Source organism: Pelodiscus sinensis, chromosome 1 (assembly GCF_049634645.1).
Source record: "Pelodiscus sinensis isolate JC-2024 chromosome 1, ASM4963464v1, whole genome shotgun sequence".
Lineage (NCBI taxonomy): Eukaryota > Metazoa > Chordata > Testudines > Trionychidae > Pelodiscus > Pelodiscus sinensis.
The window spans coordinates 291671859-291692793 of NC_134711.1; the positions used below are offsets into that span (position 1 = coordinate 291671859).

Consider the following 20935-nt stretch of genomic DNA (forward strand, 5'->3'; position numbering starts at 1 on the left):
GAACTAGATTAATTCATGGAGGTTAGGTCCATCAATGGCTATAAGCCAGGATGGGTAGGAATTGTGTCCCTAGTCTCTGTCAGAGGCTGGGAGTGGGTGACGGGAGAGGGACTGCTTGTAGATTCCCTGTTCTGTTCACTCCCTCTGGGGCATCTTCCATTGGCCACTGTTGGCAGACAGGATACTAGGCGAGATGGACCTTTGGTCTGACCCAGTACTGCCGTTCTTATGTCCTCTGTGTGTTTTACCTGTAGCTGCTGCCATTGTAGACTTGAGGGGATCCCCCTGTATACCAGTGGAATGCCAGAGCTAGATAAGGAGGAGAAAGAGGAGAACTTGGAATGACATGTTCAGCAAGATTCTACAAGCCATTACTGCCTCAGACCCTGAGCAGAGACATGGGTGGTAGGTGAACGTAGGGCTGGGGGAGGCAACCCTCCCAGCTCCACCCCTTCTTCTTGAGGTCCTGCCCTTCCCCAATTAAAAGCCAGTTCCCCTAAGCACCATCTCTACCATGTTGCCTCCACCCCCCTTATCCCATGCTGCTGCCTCTGTTAGAGGCAGCGAGGGGGGGGACAGGGAAGGCTGCCATGAAGCAGCCTCTGCTTGAGGCCAGCACGGACCATGGCGAACAGCAGAAAGTTATTGTGTTCAATAACAATCACCACATACTAGTAAAAACCATACCACCTATGTTTCTTCCTAAATACGCAGCTTACATTTTACACATCCACTTCTCTGCCGCTGGTTTTGTATTATTCTGTACTGTCCCTGTGTGAACCTTAAACTATAAGCCCATTGGAGCAAAAAGCTTTGTAAATGGCATAGTTTGCTTACTGAATAGTGCTATATATGCTCATGATGCTCTGTAATTAATAATTATAAAAAAGCAGTAGTAATGCACAGTCAAGAGACGTAGAAAAACTTACTGTGTACCCAAATGAGCTAAAATTCCTCGTTACATATATTCCCATGCATTTTGGAGGGCACCGCTGTAGAAATGCCAAGTTCACAGTATTGTAATGCATACAGCAAGCAAAGAAAGCACTCAACTGTACCACCAAGTATTAAAGACCACATGACTGTCATATGAATACACGTGCATGCAATTACTCTAATTTCTCTATATTTGATTACTGACCAGTGGCTTTATCTTAGCAAGCTATTTGCATGCATTAAATTTAGAAGCTAAAAATACACATTTTTTTCTTAAACCCCAATCCTCAATATTCTCAGTACCCCCACTTTCTAAACAGTGGTAGAAATGTAGCCGTGTTAGTCTGGTGCAGCTGAAACAAAAAACAGGACTGTGTAGCACTTTAAAGACTAACAAGATGGTTTAATAGGTGATGAGCTTTCGTGGGCCAGACCCACTTCCTCAGATCAAATAGTGGAAGAAAACTGTCACAACCATATACACTAAAGGATACATTATTTATTCTAAACACCTATTCCCAAGCAGATCCCCACAAGTTTCAATAGGCTTTGAAAGGATTTGATTGCATGGAATTCATTTCCAGATGAGGACCTTAGTAATCCGTATTCTGTCACCTGTGCAAAATAAAAATGCTATTCCATACACATCTCCTGTGTGCAGCCCCAGAAGAGACCTTGTGTGGCCCTGATCTGCTCCCCTCCCAGGGTGTGACAAGGAGAATGTGGTTCAACATACTGTTTAATGGGTTAATTGATTAAAGGGGGTGGGAGGATGGAGTGCCCCTCCTCCGCCCCCCCCCCCCCCCCCCCCCCCGGCCATAGGCAGGGGCTAAACTGGCTGGGCTAGAGCAGACCCTGCCTATGGCAGGCCAGGGTGCCCTACAGGCAGAGGCTGCTCCGGCCCAGCCAGAGCAGCCCCTCTCCATGGTGAGTCCCCAGCTCCCACCAGTTAACGTTAACCATTAAGATTCAGAGGGGGAGCCATGTTAGTCTGTAACTGAAAAAACTTAAAAAACAGTGAATAGTCCTGCAGCACCTTAGAGACTAACAAAAAACATAGGTGGTGTCATGAGCTTTTGTGGGCACAACCTACTGCTTCAGATGAATGGAATTAATGGGTCCCGGGTCCAAATAAATATCAGAGAAAGAGAGAGGATGGGGAGGGAAAGAGTAGGGGAAAAATGGAGAAACAATATCGTCAATTAGTCCATGCTAAATGAGGCCAATAGAGTGGGCGGTAAGTATTCTAAGTACCTGGTGCTTGGCTTTTCATTAGGATGTGGTATGTAGTGGCTCAGCCAGGTCAGGTCTTTGCTTAAACCTCTATTCAAGGTGTCAAACTTCTAAATGAAACCAAGTTCTGCAGCTTCCCTTTGATATTGCTTTGAAATAATATAGACACTTTTAGATCCATTAGTGAGCGCATGGAAAAGCGTAAATGTTTCCCAACAGGTTTCTGTGTGTTACCATTTCAAATATCTGATTTGTGTCCATTAATCCTTTGTTGTAGAGCCGTGGTCACCAACCAGTAGATCGCGATCTACCGGTAGATCTCAGGAGCTCTAAGAGTAGCTCTTGAGCCCTCTCTGAACTGCGCGCCTGCGCAATACATTTACATTAGATTTCCTCATTTGAGGAGCAGCTACTCACCAAGCAACAACACAGGTGAGTAGCTGCAAGGAATGGTGGGAGCTGAGAGGCCAGGAGGGCTGAAACACCCCAGCCAACTGACTGTGGCTTTCAGCTGAAAGAGGCTGCCCCAAGCTCCAGCTGTTCGGCAACTTCACCTCTGCACCTGCCCATGTGGAGCTCGGTGCACCCTGGCTGAGCACCATCACCAGATGGCCAGGCAGCCACTTCTCTTCCCTCCAGCCCAGCTGACCTGCGCTCAGCCCAGGGAGGCTGCATCTAGCTCCAGCTGAGGGCAGGCGCAGAGGGGAAGCCGCCCGATCAGCTGGAGCACGGTTCAGCCTCCTCCGGGATGAAGGCCACAGCCAGCTGGCCAGGCAGTTTCTTCTCTGCACCAGCCCACGTGGAGCGTGGTGCACCCTGGCTGAGCACCACTTCCAAATGTTGAAAAACCTTTTTAAAAAAGCAGCAGTATAAGGATCGGGGATAGCAAGTGATGGAGAGGAGGAGAATAGAGAGGGCGGGGCTTCAAGAAAGGGGCGGGGCGGTAGATCTTGGCTTGGTCTGTCATTTAAAAAGTGATCTTCTGTGTAAAAAGGTTGGAGACCACTGTTGTAGAGATTGGCAAATATACATGGCAAAGGAGCACTGCTGGCACTTTATGGCATAGTCACAGATCACATTGGTGGATGTAGGAATATTAAATTTAATTGACTAATCGACTAGTCGATGGAATTTTCATTGACTAGTAGTCGATAAGAGGGCTAACCCCACTGCGGCTCTGCCTTTTAAATGTATTGAGAGCCTGGTTTTTCAGAAACAAAATACAGGACTATGTAGCACTTTAAAGACTAACAAGATGGTTTATTAGATGATGAGCTTTCGTGGGCCAGACCCACTTCCTCAGATCAAATAGTGGAACAAAATAGTCACAACCATATATACCAAAGGATAAATGGTTGTGACTATTTTCTTCCACTATTTGATCTGAGGAAGTGGGTCTGGCCCACGAAAGCTCATCATCTAATAAACCATCTTGTTAGTCTTTAAAGTGCTACATTGTCTTGTATTTGGTTTTTCAGAGACATAGAGCCCTCCTTACCCATATGCAGAATAAGCAGTTGAGCAGGACACTCAAAGATTTGGAGTACCACTCGGTCTTAATGTCCACCCATCTACCTCTTTCTATTCCTGTTCCTGGCTCTGCTTCCTTGGGAGAGGATTTAGTTAACCTGAAAATGAAAAAGCCTGCCAGAGCTATTAGCAGAACCTGTGGAAGAACCATTCATGTGGTAATGAAGCTATTTTACAGGCATTTGCCAAACCCGGTCAGTTTATGAATTTGTTAGTCTACAGGACCTTAGTTTAAAAATTTTTTTAAAAATATTTAATTAGCGTGTTGTTGAAGATTATATAAATCACATCTCTAAAAAAACCATCGTCCTCCTCCTCAGCTGCCATCAAACATAGAGGCACCAGTTTAATAGTACTGCATAGGGCCCCATAAATCCTAAAGACAGCCCTGCGGAGACAAGCCTTTTCTTTTTCTGACTCTGATAAAAATAAATTAACACATCAGAAACAAATTCTGCTCTCACTGAAGTTAATGGGAAATCATTTACAAGCTCTGCTGCTATGCATGCTCAAGGTGTTAAATTAGTAATATTCTGAAAATGGGATAACTTCACACATGCAATATGTGAAATATAGCCCTTGGGGCTGCCAACCCTGCAGCTTTCATTAAGGCTGAAATCACAAGTTAAATAATTTGTGATTTAAAAAAATAAATTAAAATAAGTAGAAACTTATCTTTTTATATAAGATGTCATTTTAGTTTTGCCACATTAGGTACTTCAGAAACAAAACCATTATTAATTCTCTGAACTGACAGAACAATGCAAATTTTATGTGGCACCATCTTTTTATTGAACTGGAAGATATCTGCATTATTCTTATGTATACAATGTGTAACTCAGTCAGTGTCCTTGTACGGTTTTCTACTGCTACCTGACTGGAAGCAAAGAATTAAATCAAAGGGTATGTCTAGATTACATGCCTCTGCTGGCAGTGGCATGTAGTAGACATACCCAAAGGAGGCTGTAAACTTGATAAGGAACAAAGCAGCACAGATGACACAAAAAAGAGAGCTTCAAAGGAGTTAAGATAAAAACGGCTAGGCCATCAACTGCAGGGAGAACTAGGAGGATCCACCCAAGACCTCCAGGGTATGGGTACTCTTCCTAAGGCTATGGGTTCAAAATGGCCCTAAAACAGAAGATTAGGCAGAATGTGCAGTTTTCAGTTTGCAAACTTTCCTTTTGCTAGGCACACAGTTTGCTGTTTAAAATACAAAAGGAATAAAATATTCCTTTAAATAAAAAAGGAACTCCCTCCTTTACTTGCGCTTAATGAGGAGCTGGAAGAGTTAGACCAGAATGTGCACCTATCTAGTCCAGTGGTAAGCAGCATAAGGAGGCATATGGACAGCTGTGTCACTGCTGACAGGTCCTCTGAATTAAGCCCTGAAAAAGCTTTATATTACTCCAGGATTATTAGTAGTTGTAGTATGCAAATTAAATTCTGTGACTGTCTCACATTCTCATCACATTCCAATCTTCTTGCAACTTCAGTCATTGCATTAGCAACACAATGCTTCTAGCTATGTGAGAAATTACTTACCATATATTCCGGCGTAAAAGACGACTTTTGATGTTAAAAAACATCGCCCAAAAATCGGGGGTCGTCTTGTACGCTGGGTATACATCCCAGGCGCGCCTGGGATGCCCCCCTCCCCCCCCCCGCCGGCTTCCCCCGAGGCTTTGCAAAGCCTCGGGGGAAGCCGGCGGCGGGGCAGCCCAGGAGCGCCTTGAGCAGTGCAAGACAATATATTCCTGAGGTATCAGGCTGGGAGGATTTGGCTGGTGCCTTTCTCTTGTGATGCGTGAATGGCTCTGGAAGCATTCATGCAATCTATCTAGGCATGAGGCTCGACATGTGATTCAGCTCAATGATAACAGCACCCGGAGGGGTTTGCTGCTTGTCATTAGCAAAGCTGAGTGAGAGATGGCTAAGTCTGGGCAGTTAAACAGTTCCACAGTCCTAAGTTGCATCCCAGGGATCCTGTCACAAGGAGAATACAGAGCTGAGTATCATCAGTATTCTGAATGTAGTGCAGCTCCACATCTCCTCATTATCTGCCCTAGCAATTTCTTGTTCATTTTGAGCAGGAAGAAAATATAAATTGGCCTCTGCTGTGCCTGCTCCACATACAAGAACTGTTGGAACAAAGGCACAATACTGCTAGCCACTCTTTTGGGCTTCTAAAATATAGACAGCTGGAAGTACTCCACACCAACTTCAGTCACTCCTAAAAAGCAGTGGTGTCCCAATAAAACCCACGATCAGTATTATCAAGGATAGCTGACAAATCTAACAACATAATCTTGGGTATTTCTACCCCCAAACTCAGTCCTAAACCAAACAGATCAAAATCTACATTGTCATGAATCAAGAAATTGACGTTTCCTACGACAGCCTTCCCAGTGATGGATCAAACTTCCCATTTGTGAAGCAAGTCATCAGCCTCAAGTACGATTCTTGATTTAAGAAATTATCACAATAGCTGCCTTGAGGACAACAGGCATCCAGCCTCCCTGCACAGGGATGTGGTGACACATTTTACCAGCAATGGACCCAGTAGTTCTGAACTTTAATGGTTTATACCAGTCAGGAAAAACAGTGATCTAACTCACAAGTCCTGGCTCAGAGAACCCCTAACAGCTCCAGAATCTCAGTGAGCAAGACTGGCCAAAAGTATGACACAGAACAGCCATTTCTGTCTTTATGGAGGCAGACAGATCATAGAATCATAGAATCATAGAATAATAGGACTGGAAGGGACCTCAAGAGGTCATCGAGTCCAGCCCCCCGCCCTCAAGGCAGGACCAAGCTCCACCTACACCATCCCTGACAGATGTCTATCTAACCTGTTCTTAAATATCTCCAGAGAGGGAGATTCCACCACCTCCCTTGGCAATTTATTCCAATATTTGACCACCCTGACAGTTAGGAATTTTTTCCTAATGTCCAATCTAAACCTCCCCTGCTGCACTTTAAGCCCATTACTCCTTGTCCTGTCCTCAGAAACCAAGAGGAACAAATTTTCTCCTTCCTCCTTGTGACACCCTTTTAGATATTTGAAAACTGCTATCATGTCCCCCCTTAATCTTCTTTTTTCCAAACTAAACAAGCCCAGTTCATGAAGCCTGGCTTCATAGGTCATGTTCTCTAAACCTTTAATCATTCTTGTCGCTCTTCTCTGTACCCTTTCCAATTTCTCCACATCTTTCTTGAAATGTGGCGCCCAGAACTGGACACAGTACTCCAGCTGAGGCCTAACTAGTGCAGAGTAGAACGGCAGAATGACTTCACGAGTTTTGCTTACAACACACCTGTTGACACAACCTAGAATCATATTTGCTTTTTTTGCAACAGCATCACACTGTTGACTCATATTCAACTTGTGGTCCACTATGACCCCTAGATCCCTTTCTGCCATGCTCCTTCATAGACAGTCGCTTCCCATCTTGTATGTATGGAACTGATTGTTCCTTCCTAAGTGGAGCACTTTGAATTTCTCTTTATTAAACCTCATCCTGTTTACCTCTGACCATTTCTCTAACTTGCTACGGTCATTTTGAATTATGTCCCTATCCTCCAAAGAAGTCGCAACCCCACCCAGTTTGGTATCATCTGCAAACTTAATAAGCGTACTCTCTATCCCAATATCTACATCATTGATGAAGATATTGAACAGTACGGGTCCCAAAACAGACCCTTGAGGAACTCCACTTGTTATCCCTTTCCAGCAGGATTTAGAACCGTTAACAACAACTGATTCTATTCACAAAATAAACAGAAAGCTCTTCAAAATATAAAAAAATCCCTTGACTTGTAACATACTGGAAACAAAAGTTTCAGAGGGGTAGCCGAGTTTGTTGTTTTTTAACTTTTTCCTATTACAGACTAAGGCTACGTCTACACTGGCACCCTTTTCCGGAAATGCTTAAAACGGAACAGTTTTCCGTTCTGGAAAGTATTTCTGGAAAAAGCGTGTCTACATTGGCAGGATGCTTTTCCGGAAAAGCACTTTTTCTGGAAAAGCGTCCGTGGCCAATGTAGACGCGCTTTTCCGGAAAAAAGCCCCGATCAACATTTTCGCGATTGGGGCTTTTTTGCAGAAAAGACTACTGTGCTGTCTACACTGGCCCTTTCCAGAACAGTTTTTCCGGAAAAGGACTTTTGCCTGAACGGGAGCAGTATAGTTTTTCCAGAAAAACACTGACAATTTTACAGTAGATCGTCATTGCTTTTCCGGAAAAGCAAGCGGCCAGTGTAGACAGCTCGCAGCTTATTCCGGAAAAGCGGCTGCTTTTCCGGAATAAGTGACCCAGTGTAGACACAGCCTAATAGTTTAGTAGCATTTTAAAGACTAACAAAACATGTACAGTGAGGATTCATTCATCTGCATCTGTCATGTGATACACTGCAGATACTACAATGGAGATGAAGACATTTATCTTCAGCTTCACATAGGACCTTAGAAATTCTCTGCACTGCAACTGATTAGATTAGATTTTGCCATCTGTGTTTTAGCCAGTTTCACCCTTACTCCACTACAGGAAAGGTGTGGGATTCATTACCATTATTTCAGTGCAAGATTAATTTATATATAGCAAAAAAAACATACTAACTGTTCTGTGACAAATAACTAATGATACTTTGAAAACAGAAAGCACTATATAAACTGTAAGCCTACAGTGAAAATAGTCTAACAACACAGCATTTCTAAGTGCAGGATTAAAGTCTTTGCTTGTAAATTCCCACATTTCTGCTTCATTTTCTCTTATTACTGAGTTATTAATTCGTTTAACATTCATTTATTTAAAAGCCCATTTATAATACTGGAAACTGTCATTAAAATAGTTGTAGGCATTCCTGCCCCGCCATCTGCTGCTCTGTTAGTAACAACACAGAACCCAACACTACAACTTTGTTATGCCTTTTTCATCTTTTCAAACCATATACTTTTCAGTAAATCTGTGTTTCTCTCTGTGTACAGTACCTGAAAGGCTCCTGATGAGAGGGTGCCCTTCAGAATCCTTTTCTGAGCATGCTTAGCCATTGTTGAGACAAAGCCAGTGAGCGATCTTTCTCCAGCTTTGCTATGTAGTTTTTTTCTGAGTTGTTTCATTAATACAAGCCCACATTATGCCTGAGCCTATTAAAGTAAGTCACCTTATCTACAACTACGTCATCTTTGTGTCTTCTGCATTCATGAAAGTGAACCTAAGTTTATGGGGAGAAGTTCCCCTTCACATTCCATTTCATTTTTGACCTTTGGTCTGTGTACATTGTCTCTCAATGCAGACAAAATGGAAGCTCAAATAAAAAGATGACAATAACAACCAAAGAGTGACTAAAACACCCTTCATTGGAAATCATATCTAACAATTTGTGTGTCTATGTACAGTGGGAAGTAGACACTGGATATTCTGAAGTATACGTGCAATTAAATCTCAGTGTTAATGAGTTACATATGGACTTTGCCAGGAAACTATACCATTTGTTTGTTTAGGCTTATCTGGCAGGCAGCCAGAGATCAAGTGTAATTTGAAACAAGGAAAGTGAATATCATTTTGCCATTATGTGGAAATAATGCTTGTAAAAGATGACAATTAATATACAATGGAAATGTGATAAGAAAGAGGAAAATCTTGCATTAGGATCTGCTAATGTGTTTATGAATGCATAAGCAGAAGAGTCTGTGCTAACTACTAATGCAGAAGCAGGGCCAAAACAGGGTACCGTGCCTCTTTGGAGCTAATGGATTACTTCTAGCATAATTTCTTCTTTACAAGTAGTTTTTAATGGACTAGGGTCAAAACTTTGTTATTACCTTTTTAAAATCCTCATGTTTATTAATTTAAAAGGATGCTGTTTGTTTAAACAATATTTAATAATATTACCAGTTTCAGAAATATAATACGCCCAACAACACCACTCCACACCAACTTGGTTATATCTTTACTGACATAAAAAGACTGTTTTTTCCCCCCCAAGAGAAACAGGATTTTCCCTTGTGATAAGTTCCCATGCATTAACTAAACCAAGTAGAACCCTGTCGTTGTAAAACACGTGCCCCTCCACCACATACAGTGCACGTTTCTGTGTCATTGCATATAAACCTGTGCAGCCCAGGCAGAGACATGCCTCTATCTTACCTCCACATTCAACACATTTCTCCTCCTTTGCACCCACCTTTGGGGTGGGGGGAGAACATCCCCAGTGGGGAAGTCAGTGGCCAGTAGTCCCTGACTGAGCAACAAACGCTATGGGAGGTGAGGGGTGGCATATAGGGGCTGCCTAGGGCCAGCTCTGCAGGTTACTGGGCCACTCCACCGCCAGCTCATAGACTTGGGCTGCGGCTGCCCAGCGATAACCGTGGAGCGAGGGAGCTGCGACCGCCGGGAGCGCGGAAAGGCCAATCACCGGCAGGACGCTCCTAACCGGCTCCTCAAGCGCAAGGCGCAGCTGGGAGGACGGTCACCCGCACGCCTCGCCCACTTGAGACCACGCCCCTTCTCAGAGACACCTACCCCCTCCCCCCGTCCTAACGTTCTGACCCCGCCCACCATCAGCCCCGCCCCCTTCAAGCCCGACGCTCCTGGCGAGAGCCAATAGGGGAAGGCGCTGAGGTCAAGCCGCGCTTCCCGCGGCGCGATCGGTTCCGAGGTGAAAGGTTACGCGGCGTTGCCCAAGATGGCAATGGGGGGACTGTGTCTCTGCTCGCTAGTCAGGTGAGGGGCGCGCGAGCGGAAGTCGTTTCGCCGCCTCTGCCCAGAGCCCCTCCCCCCCCCCCCCGCCGTTACCCTCGCGCAGGGGAAGCGGCCGCTGCCTCGCCGTGTCTCCCGGCTCTGTCCGGCGCCCGTCCCGCTGCCGGCGGGCGAGGCCCGGGGAGCGCTGCGGCAGCGTCCGGCTTCGCCGTGTGCGGGCCGGAGCCTGCGGCTTCTCTCCATGGTGACCCTCCCGGGAGCTGGTAACTGGACTCCTGAGACCCTGCCGCTTCCTCCCCTCAACGCCCCCCCCCCCCCCCCAGCTTCTTCCCTTCCCTGCGGGCCTCCCTCTGCTTCGGCCTGGCAAGGGCATTGCCTGCAGGTAGGAGGCAGCGCCGACGGAGCAGGGGCTGGCGCAGGTTAATGGCAGGGCGCCTCCCTGCACCCCGTGGAGCCCGCTGCAAGGCCCCTTTTCCGCCAGACTTTCTGATTAAAAACTAAGCACCTGGGGACCATAAATAGCGCCCGGATACAGTCGCCCAAACTATAGGTGGCAACGCTAAATACAGACTCGGCAGCAACAGGAGGGGTTGGTTCTCCCATCGCTGCAGGGGATCCTCTCTCAGAACTGGCAGCTAGGTCAGTGTAAGAATTATCCCAGGGCTCCAGCCCCCGAGGCACTGCACTTTTCACAGCCTTGGGTGGGGTAGGTCCTTGGCTGTTTGCTTTATGTCCATGATTTGTTTTTGTGGATACAGATGCGGATACAAATGTATCTGTGCAGAGCTTTAGTTAAGCTGACTTAACATTGTACTGCAGACATACTCCTCAGTGCATAAGTCACCTGTCAGAATGGAACTTAGGCTCCCAAGTGACTTAGCCATTTTTGAAAATGTTACCACAAATTTCTTATGCGCTGTAGTCTGGAGGTGACATCTTGGTTTTTCCCACTTGCTCAGAAACACCACACAGAGATGGTTAACAGGGATGTGAATAGGTAACTGGTTACCTGGTAAGCATCACCCAGGGCCTGCTCCAGCCTGCCTCAGGATGGGGGCTGGAAGCCAACAGAGAGAGCAGCCTCAGGGTGGAGGCTGGGAGCCAGCTCCAGCAGCAGTCTCAGCATGGGGACTAAGTTCCAGCAGCAGCAGGAATATGGAATGCTGATTTTTGTCCTTAGCTTTCTCACTCATTTGTCAGATTTAGACAAGTCACTTAATAGTTGTGTACCTTAGTTTCCCCATCTATAACATGGGCTTACACTGACTATGTAGATGCTTAGTTTGCTGTTGGTACAATAGTTTTATATCTTCAGTAGAAAGTGGAATAAATTCATTGTACATTGTCCTGGCCCCACAGAGTTCATAATCTAGGGTTGGTGGTCTCCAACCTTTTTATGGCCAAGATCACATTCTGAATGTAAGGGTGACCCAGTATCTACCTTGCCCGTTGCACAAAGCCCTGCCCACTTCATCTTATAACCCCTTCTCTCTGTCTCTTGCTTTCCCCATCCTTACTCATTTTCATTGGCTTGGGATAGGGATTTGGAGTTCAGGAAGGGGTGTTGACTGTGGGCTGAGGCCGAGGCGATTACAGTGTAGGAGGGGCTCCAGGCTGAACCTGGGGTAGGCAAATGGGGTACAGGAGGGGGGATATGAAAGGTTAACCCTAAACAGTTGATGCTTACTGATTCTGGTTAACCAGTTACCTGGGGGGGCCCACCATGGCTGGGACTGTTCTTGTCGGGAGCAGCCTCTATCAGCAGAGAATCCAGACACACAACAAGCAGGGGGCTGCTATCATGTCTGGAGCAGCTTCTGTCCGTGGGGAGTCCAGGAGCCCTATAGGCAGGGGCTGGATGCCAGCAGAACTAGGCTTTGGGTGCAGGAATGGATACTGTCTCTGAGAAGGGGCTCAGGGCTGAGGTTTGGAATGCAAGAAGGGACAGGGGTTGTGGTCTCCTACCATGAGCAACTCACAGTTGGTGGCAAAGCGAAGTTGAGGCAAGTTCCCTGCCTGTCCCAGGCCCATGTCGCTCCCAGAAGGCCCCGGTCAGCAGGGGAGAAGGGCATGTGGCTCTGCGTGCTGCCCTTCTCTTGCTGCACCACTGCCCTCATTCACATTGGCCACTGGTCCTCGTTCACAGCCAATGGGAGCTGTGTGGGATCTGTGCTTGCCGGCAGGAACAATGTGTAGAAATTCCTGTCCTCTTGCATCCTCAACCAATGGGGCTATGCTGAATACTTCCGATATGGAGCCAAGGCAATCAGAAAGCCTGCCTTAGTAGCAGCCTCATTCCACCAGCAGAGATCACAATAGACTGGGATACTCCTCAGGATTGACCAGGTCATCATGATTGACTGGGTGGTGATCACTGGTTTAGGTTATAAGAAGCTGTAACAGGTGGATGGAACAAACAGGTGAGGAGGAAGGGAAGGATGAAATAACCTGCCCTATCAGTATGTTTTTGCAATACTCTGTGGAGTCATGTCAGAGATAAATTTTGGAATTTTTACTTTTATTATAATTTTAGATCTCCTCCATAGCTTAGTTGTAATCATTTTTTCTGTTGTGGTCTTCCAAGCAGAGATTTGAAAACAAGCCAGTAATAAACTTGCCGTTAAAACAAGGTGCTGATATTAACTACCCTGAAAGAATATAACTCGAGAAATTGTCTTGGAACTATATGTTGTACTTATTGTATTTAGTCATTTTCTTAAAGATATTATTTTTTTAAATTATGTTTTAATTAAATTTCCCCTGGTTGTTCCAGGTTGCTGTGCTCATTGTTCATCCCTGGCCTGTTTCTAAGTGGAGCTTTATGTCTGTGTTTGGTTGTACTACTGTGGGGAATACGGCTGTGGGTACAACAAAGGAAAAATCAGTTGGCCTCAACAGGAAAAGATGGGAAACATCAGTTGGTTGTTGCATTTTTTCATCCGTATTGCAATGCAGGTGGTGGAGGAGAGAGAGTCCTATGGTGTGCTATTAGAGCCCTGCAGAAAAAGTAAGTGCACATGCATAGCAAAGGCAAGTTTATACTGAAACTTGATTTTTCCTGATACTTTGTGGTATTATGTATGCAATTTTTTAGCTTCCAATATACATTTGAGTAGATTATATCTAATCCAAAATTGCTTGAAGCATTCAAAATACTGCATCTAAAACCTCTTTTCCCTTGTGACACATTGATTGTCAAATATCCTGGCCTTCAAGTTGAATTTTACTGAATAACAACATGATTTCTTTTAGGGATCTAAGTAACTAATCGACTATTCCCCTCACCCCCACCACCGCTGCTTGTATCAAAGAGACAGCAAGGGGGGCAAGAGAACGGGGTTCTGGGAGGAGCCGGCTTAAAAAGATTTCAAGGCTTGAAACGCCATGTGGAGCTCCACACGGTGTTTCAAGCCTTGAAATCTTTTTAAGCCGGCTCCCATTAGCACTCCCTCATTGCAACCTTTGAAATGCACAAGAACGCCTGCTGGGGCTCCTGTACACTTCAAAGACGGAAAGCTGTGCTAGTCCTTATCGACTAATCATATAGTCAATGGAAATCCCATCGACTATTCGATCAGTTAATTAATTGAAAATTAACATCCCTGATTTCTTTTAATCAACCAAAAAACAACCATGCATTTTTGCAGATCAAATCATTGCAAGGCTCCAGAAATGCAGTTTAAGACCAAGACACAAAGTTTGTTGTTCTGGTAATTTTGAGAAGGAAATAAATCTCACTTGCATAACTTGACAAATATTTATAGAAATTCTTCACTGTACTTTTTTCAGGTACAAGGATGCAATATATATTGTCTACACTGGCGATAAAGATGTCACTGGAGAACAGATTGTAGAAGGTGCTTTCAGAAGATTCAACATCAAATTAACTCATCCTGTGAAATTTGTTTTTCTAGAAAAACGTTACCTTGTGGAAGCCTCTCTTTACCCCCACTTCACTTTGCTAGGTCAAAGCTTAGGGTCTGTGTTTCTTGGTTGGGAAGCTCTTATGAAGTATGTTCCCGATGTTTACATTGACTCAATGGGTTATGCCTTCACATTGCCTCTGTTTAAGTACTTAGGAGGTTGCCATGTTGGGTGTTATGTTCATTATCCAACTATAAGCACTGACATGCTTTCTGTGGTTAGGAGTCAGAATGCCAGATTTAACAATGCAGCCTTTATTACAAGGAATCCCCTTCTCAGTAAATTTAAACTCATCTATTACTACTTGTTTGCTTTTGTATATGGATTGGTTGGTTCTCGTAGTGATGTCATTATGGTTAATTCTTCATGGACCCTAAATCACATCCTTTCCCTCTGGAGATCTGGAGCTTGCACAAGTGTTGTGTATCCACCTTGTGATGTTCAGACATTCCTGGATATTCCATTACATGAGGAAAAGAGCACCACAGAATATTCCATTGTTTCTCTAGGACAGTTCAGGCCTGAGAAGGACCATCCTTTGCAAATCAGAGCCTTTGCTAAGTTCTTGGAAAAGAAGACTGTGGGGCAGCAGATCTTGCCAAAGCTCATCCTGATTGGAGGCTGTCGTAACCAACAAGATGAGCAGCGTGTAAACAGACTTAAAAAGCTTTGTGAAGAGCTAGGAGTTGAGAGAAATGTGGAGTTCAAAGTAAACATTCCATTTGAGGAACTAAAGAAATATCTGGCTGATGCAACTATAGGTCTACACACCATGTGGAATGAGCATTTTGGAATTGGTGAGTACTTTTCCTTGGCTCTAAGCAGCGTATGGATCTGAATTCAGGTGGGAGTGGTGACTTGCTTTATGAACATGAAGGAGACACACAAATAGTGCCTTGCTCTTTCCCCATTTGTGGAATGAAGTAAGACGAACAATACCTCTCTGTCGTGTATGCTGAATGAGACAAGCTTGCATCATAATGGAGGGACTGTTTACTTGGATGTGGCTTCCACAAGCTTAAACTAATGTAATCAGTCATTTCTAAACTATGGGCAGGTCTACATTGACATGGAGATCGATCTGGGGTTTGATTTAGTGGATCTATTAAGGACCCACTAAATTGACCGCTGATGGCGCCCCCTGACAACCCTGGCATTCCACAGGGTCATGAGAAGTAAGGAAAGTCAACATGAGTTTCTCCCATCCCCAGTGGGGACTCTGCAGAAAGTCGACTTAAGGTATATAGACTCCAGCTATGCTTTCTCGTAGATGGAGTTGTGTCTCTCTTAAGTCAGCTTTTTCTTGTTGTGCAGACCTGGCCTACATTAAACAAAAGTAGCAACTCACATGGTACAGGACCATGCTATTCATAAAGCCTGTTTGTTCAGTTTAGAAGCTCACGGTATGTCTACACTGTCCATGTTACAGCACTGTGATTGTAATGTGGGCAGTGCAGTGACTCTTTAAAAATATTCTGCCCCCTTCATTAGGGGAGGTAGCTTCAGCACAAGGATTGCTGCTCCTAGTGATAAAACATTTATACTGGTGCTTTTCTGTGCTAATGTTTTTTGTTGCCTGGAAGGTGTGTTTTCACTGTCCAGTGTGTTTTAAACTAAGAGATGGGGGAAAGCCGATTGGTGCAGAGATGCACGTAAATCGGAGGGAGACTTCTCTTAGAGGAGACTCCGTTGATAGATATTCTTTAAGCTGTAGTCAGAAAGAGAGGAGGGGAGAGGACAAACCGTGGGCCAGAGCAGATAAGCAACTACATATAAAGGAATCCAGTGCATCAGGGAAGGGCAGACAAATAAGCAATGGCAAATTTTTAAAGTTCTTCACAAATGCTAGGAGTCTAATAAAATGGGTGAACTAGAGTACCTCGTATTAAAGGAGGAGATTGACATAATAGGCATCACTGAAACCTGGTGGAATGAGGAAAATCTGTGGGACACAATCAAACCGGGATATAAAATATATCGAAAGGATAGAGCAGGCCGGGTGGGTGGCAGAGTGGCACTGTATGTGAAAGATAATGTAGAATCAGATTAAATAAAAATATTAAATGAATCAACATGTTCCATAGAATTGCTATGGATAGTAATTACACGCTCCAATAATAAGAAATTAGTAGTAGGGATATATTACCGACCACCTGACCAGGACAGCGATACTGACATTGAAATGCTGAGGGAAATTAGAGAAGCTACCAAAATAAAGAACTCTATAATAATGGGGGATTTTAATTACCCCCATATTGACTGGGTATTTTATGGGGGATTTTAATTACCCCCATATTCTTGGATTGAGTTATCGTGGACAGTTCTCTGAAAACTTCCACACAGTGTGCAGCAGCGTCAAAAAGACAAATACGATGGTAGGAATTATTAAGAAAGGGATAGAAAATAAGACACAGAATATCTTACTGCCCCTGTATAAAACTATGGTACGCCCACATCTGGAATACTGTGTCCAGATGTGGTCTCCTCACCTCAAAAAAGATATTTTGGCCTTGGAAAGGGTTCAGAAAAGGGCAACTAAAATGATTAGGGGTTTGGAACGGGTCCCATATGAGGAGAGGTTAAAGCGACTGGGACTTTTCAGTTTAAAAAAGAGGAGACTGAGGGGGGATATGATAGAGGTATATAAAATGAGTTGTGTGGAGAGGGCGGATAAAGAAAAGTTATTTATTAGTTCCCATAATAGAAGAACTAGAAGACACCAAATGAAATTAATGGGTAGCAGGTTTAAAACTAATAAAAGAAACTAGTTCTTCACACAGCATGTAGTCAACCTGTGGAACTCCTTGCCACAGGAGGCTGTGAAGGCTAGGACTATAACAGAGTTTAAAGAGAAGCTAGATAATTTCATGGAGGTTAGGTCCATAAAAGGCTATTAGCCAGGGGATAGAATTGGTGTCCCTGGCCTCTGTTTGTCAGAGGCTGGAGAGAGATGGCAGGAGACAAATCGCTTGATCATTGTCTTTGGTCCACCCTCTCTGGGGCACCTGGTGCTGGCCACTGTCGGCAGACAGGATACTGGGCTAGATGGACCTTTGGTCTGACCCAGTATGGCCATTCTTATGTTCACATCCCTGAATGACTAGATTTTTAGCACTGAAAGTGGCAGTATAGAAACAGCCATACTCTCACTAGCTGATAGAAGAATTTTCCTGTCATTCAATATCGATAGCTTTTCTGTTGCTTCTTACAGTTTTCATTCTCTTTCTTTGCCTATTCTTTCTTCTCACTTCCCTCAAGTCTTTGTTTATGATATCCACTTGGTTTCCACATGTGAAAATCTGTTTTTGTCTTCCGTTCTTGCCTTTCCCCATTAGATTTCTCCCTTTACTAAAACTGCTGTGACGTTTCAGTCATGCTTCCATTTTGTTGGGATAAGGGGATAAAAATTGGCATCAGTGTCAATTGTAACATAGTTCACTGCTTTCTTTTAGGATTGTGCAGTGATGAAAAATGCTAGTCTAGACTGAGTACTTAGAAGTACCTTCAATATCTGTAAGCTTTTCTAATTGTCCATCAAACGAATTCTAGTCCTGGCAGATCACAAGATAGTGAACTTCTAAATCCACAAGTATCATTTTGCTCATTTACACACACACACACCCTCCCCCCTCCAAAGGCTGCCATAACACGTATACACGCCACTTGATTGTGGACCAAAATTGCAGGATCATTTAGCAGCTCACCTTTCAGGGCCTTTTATTTTTAGAAAATATGATTACAAGCTTTGGGATATAGTTATAGCATTATTTTCTACCTCTGGCAGTTTTTGCACTAGCAGCATTTAAAATAGTTAGAACTGCAACAATGCAGTAATCAGAATATCTTTTGAGGACTGGTGTGTAATATTTGGTGATCATATACAAATGCTATTTATCATTTAATTCCAGCACTTTTGTAGTCTTTGAAAGTGAACTATTGGACTTGAGCGGTCATTAGTCCCTTGGGTTAGCAATGCCTAGTGCAGTGCAACCTTTTTTCTATACACCTTCTTCCCCCTTCACCTCCGAAAGAAATTTTGATGACACCATTTTAAAAAACTGTTATCTTTCTAGAAAATTTTGCAGGATTGATATGGAAAAACAAACAGAAAACTGGTTTTCCAGTCTCCCTCTGTTCACCACCAAAAAACTGAGAGCAAACAGTTTTGTTTTCAGTAAAACTTCATTTTTATCCAATTAGCTGAAATCTTCATCTTTTTAGTTGCCAAAAAATTATGAACATTTTGGTGTTGGTTAATTATTGAAAATATTTTGAAATTTGTTCACTGAACCCATTACAAAATGTTGAGAAGTATCTATTTTGGAAAAAAAAAATCACTGGGAAAAAATGCTTCCACCGAACGAGTCCCGCTAGCTCTATGAACATTTGAGAATTGTATTTTTAATAACACATTTTGTATCTTTCCAGGAATAGTTGAATGTATGGCAGCTGGCACAATTATTCTGGCTCACAATTCTGGTGGTCCCAAACTAGATATTGTGGTACCCTATGAAGGACATATTACAGGATTTCTAGCAGAAAATGAGGACGATTATTCTGAGGCTATGGCTCATATCCTTTCCTTATCTCCTGAAAAGAGGCTGAAAATCAGAGAAAATGCTCGTCAGTCTGTGAACAGATTTGCTGACCAAGAGTTTGAAGTTGCATTCTTATTGTCTGTAGAACCGTTATTTAAGTAATTGTCATTTGTGTACATGCATAAAGTAAGTTATTGTGTATATATATGCCACAAATATTTTTTTAATCTATGATATCATGGTGCAATAAAGAGATCCTATACTTCTATTAGGACATCGGTTCTCTGCATTTAAGGATTTTTATTAGGGGAGAAAGGAAATCCCATTCCATGAAACTTAACTTTCTTTTTCCAGTGAACTTACAGGGCACTGCTAGACTTACTACATGTTTAATATTTTCTCACGAGTTAGTAGAGTAGCACATGGAATGGCCTCATATTTAGTTCATTTTAAAGTTGATGGATTTGGGTTTTTTTGGGAAGACTTTGCTAAAATCAGTCTGTTTTCCCTGCCTGTTATTTGGCAAGCTACAGTGGAGGGATTCTGTTTTTAAAGATTAACACTTTGCTGTAGCAATTTTTTTCGTAAGAATCAGATGCTTAAGACAAATATCTCTCCAGTATTCATGGTAAAACACTATTTTGAAGTGACATATTCACTTGCTCTCAGTACAAACTGTCATGATGAATGCTCATTTGTATTTCTGCTGCAGCCCTTAATAGGGTCAGATCCTCACTGAAATTTTAAATAAATCTACCTGTTTTTATATTAGGTATCTTCCATTCACAAGGTAAAAGAAAAGTTTACAGTTTTGTTTACAGGTTTCTTTGCTTGCATTTCCTAACATTTGTCTCAAATGGGATTAAACCTACTATTTTGCAGCCTCAGCTATTATGTTCACTAAGGGTTAATCTTACAGTGTCCTTAATACAAGGACCTTTGCTCCTTTTTTAACAGCTGCCCTTATTGTAACATTTTTCTTTCTCTTAAGGACAACTTCTTTTCTCCTATCCTCCTGGGTATTTTCTTAAAGAAAATTGAAAAGTTGATCAGATAAGTCCATATTTGTGATTCAGCGGAATAGGCTTTCACTGCTGCCTCATGTAACATGGAAGCAATCTAAGGGTATGTCTAGTCTACAAACCTCTTTTGAAAGCAGCGTTTTCAAAAGAGCTCTCGAAAAAGCCTCTTTTAAAAGAGATCATCTAGACAGCCACAAGGGTTTCGAAAGAGAGCACCCAGGGAATCTGGACGCTCTCTTTCGAAAAACCACTGTTAGCGTTCAAGAACGCTTTTTTTGAAATAAGGCATTCTTCCTGGTAAAAGTAGGTTTACCAATTTAAAAAAAAAAATGCTGCGTTTTCGATTTAATTTTGAAAGAACGTGACAGCAGTCTAGATGGTGAAGTTTTTTTTAAAAAGGCCACTTTTAGAAAAACTCAGTAGTCTAGACACACTGGTAAAACCATTGAAGAAGTAGACTTCTGCTTTGAACAGAAATGCCTACCTTGCTATAGGCTACCATAGGTTTTTTTATATTTTAGCTAAGTGAAAGGAAAAAACTATTGATCAGTTTTTTATTTATGCTCCTTCTACTTAAATAGTATCCAGACAGCTTATATCTAAAATTTGAGGGGACTAAAGGAAAATAGCAGCTGGAATAGCTCTGTCATATTTTATCCTCTTCTAGCTGTCTTTTTTTTTTTTTTTTTTTGGCACATAATGGCACTTCTAATTAGAAATTGATACACATAACACCCTAGTGGTACCAGTAAACTTTGCTGCTACAGGATAAACCTCTCTGAACTGGGAAACTCTGATCCAGCAACATCTGTGGTCCTACTGGATCACAGATGTTGCTGGACCAGGGAGCCCCAGAAGCCCTACAAGGCTGGCAGCCCTGCCAGGTCTTGCACAGAGGGGCTAGCGTTGACCTTCCCTGGTCTGGCAAACTTGACCGGCGCAGATCGCCTGACCCCCGCTCTTCTGGGTTACAATCTACTCGCCTGTGGCGAGTAGATTGTATTATTTGTCAAGCCCTGATCATTATAAAATAGCCTAAGTGTAAATGATG

At 43.3% G+C, this 20935-nt stretch overlaps 2 protein-coding genes across 3 annotated transcripts in view; one reads left to right on the plus strand and one right to left on the minus strand.

Moving 5' to 3' along the window:
* ATP7B (ATPase copper transporting beta) overlaps window positions 1-10193 on the minus strand; it is a 78070-nt gene extending 67877 nt beyond the window's left edge. Inside the window, exon 1 of one of the 2 annotated variants that reach the window (XM_075919099.1) lies at window positions 9849-10193. Coding sequence is in view for 1 of the 2 variants with exons in the window: in XM_006124896.4 (XP_006124958.3) it covers window positions 8690-8818 (129 nt within the window). In the remaining variant the exon portion in view is untranslated. Of the gene's footprint in view, window positions 1-8689; window positions 8865-9848 lie in introns of those variants that run through there. The other variant, XM_006124896.4, reaches the window with a different exon arrangement.
* A 95-nt stretch (window positions 10194-10288) lies between these two features.
* On the plus strand, window positions 10289-19628 carry ALG11 (ALG11 alpha-1,2-mannosyltransferase). Its single transcript, XM_075919101.1, has 4 exons — window positions 10289-10424; window positions 13174-13407; window positions 14190-15121; window positions 18753-19628. Exons 1-4 carry the CDS (start codon window positions 10387-10389, stop codon window positions 19022-19024), a joined length of 1476 nt encoding a protein of 491 aa, XP_075775216.1. The 5' UTR covers window positions 10289-10386; the 3' UTR covers window positions 19025-19628.
* The last annotated feature ends 1307 nt before the right edge of the window (window positions 19629-20935 follow it).

What these genes read in the sequence shown, in the direction of transcription:
- ALG11 (XM_075919101.1), top strand. Translation starts at nt 10,387, where the DNA reads ATGGCAATGGGGGGACTGTGTCTCTGCTCGCTAGTCAG. An exon ending in TGTCTCTGCTCGCTAGTCAG is followed by an intron (nt 10,425 to 13,173) that starts GTGAGGGGCGCG and finishes TGGTTGTTCCAG; the next exon opens with GTTGCTGTGCTCATTGTTCA. An exon ending in GAATGAGCATTTTGGAATTG is followed by an intron (nt 15,122 to 18,752) that starts GTGAGTACTTTT and finishes GTATCTTTCCAG; the next exon opens with GAATAGTTGAATGTATGGCA.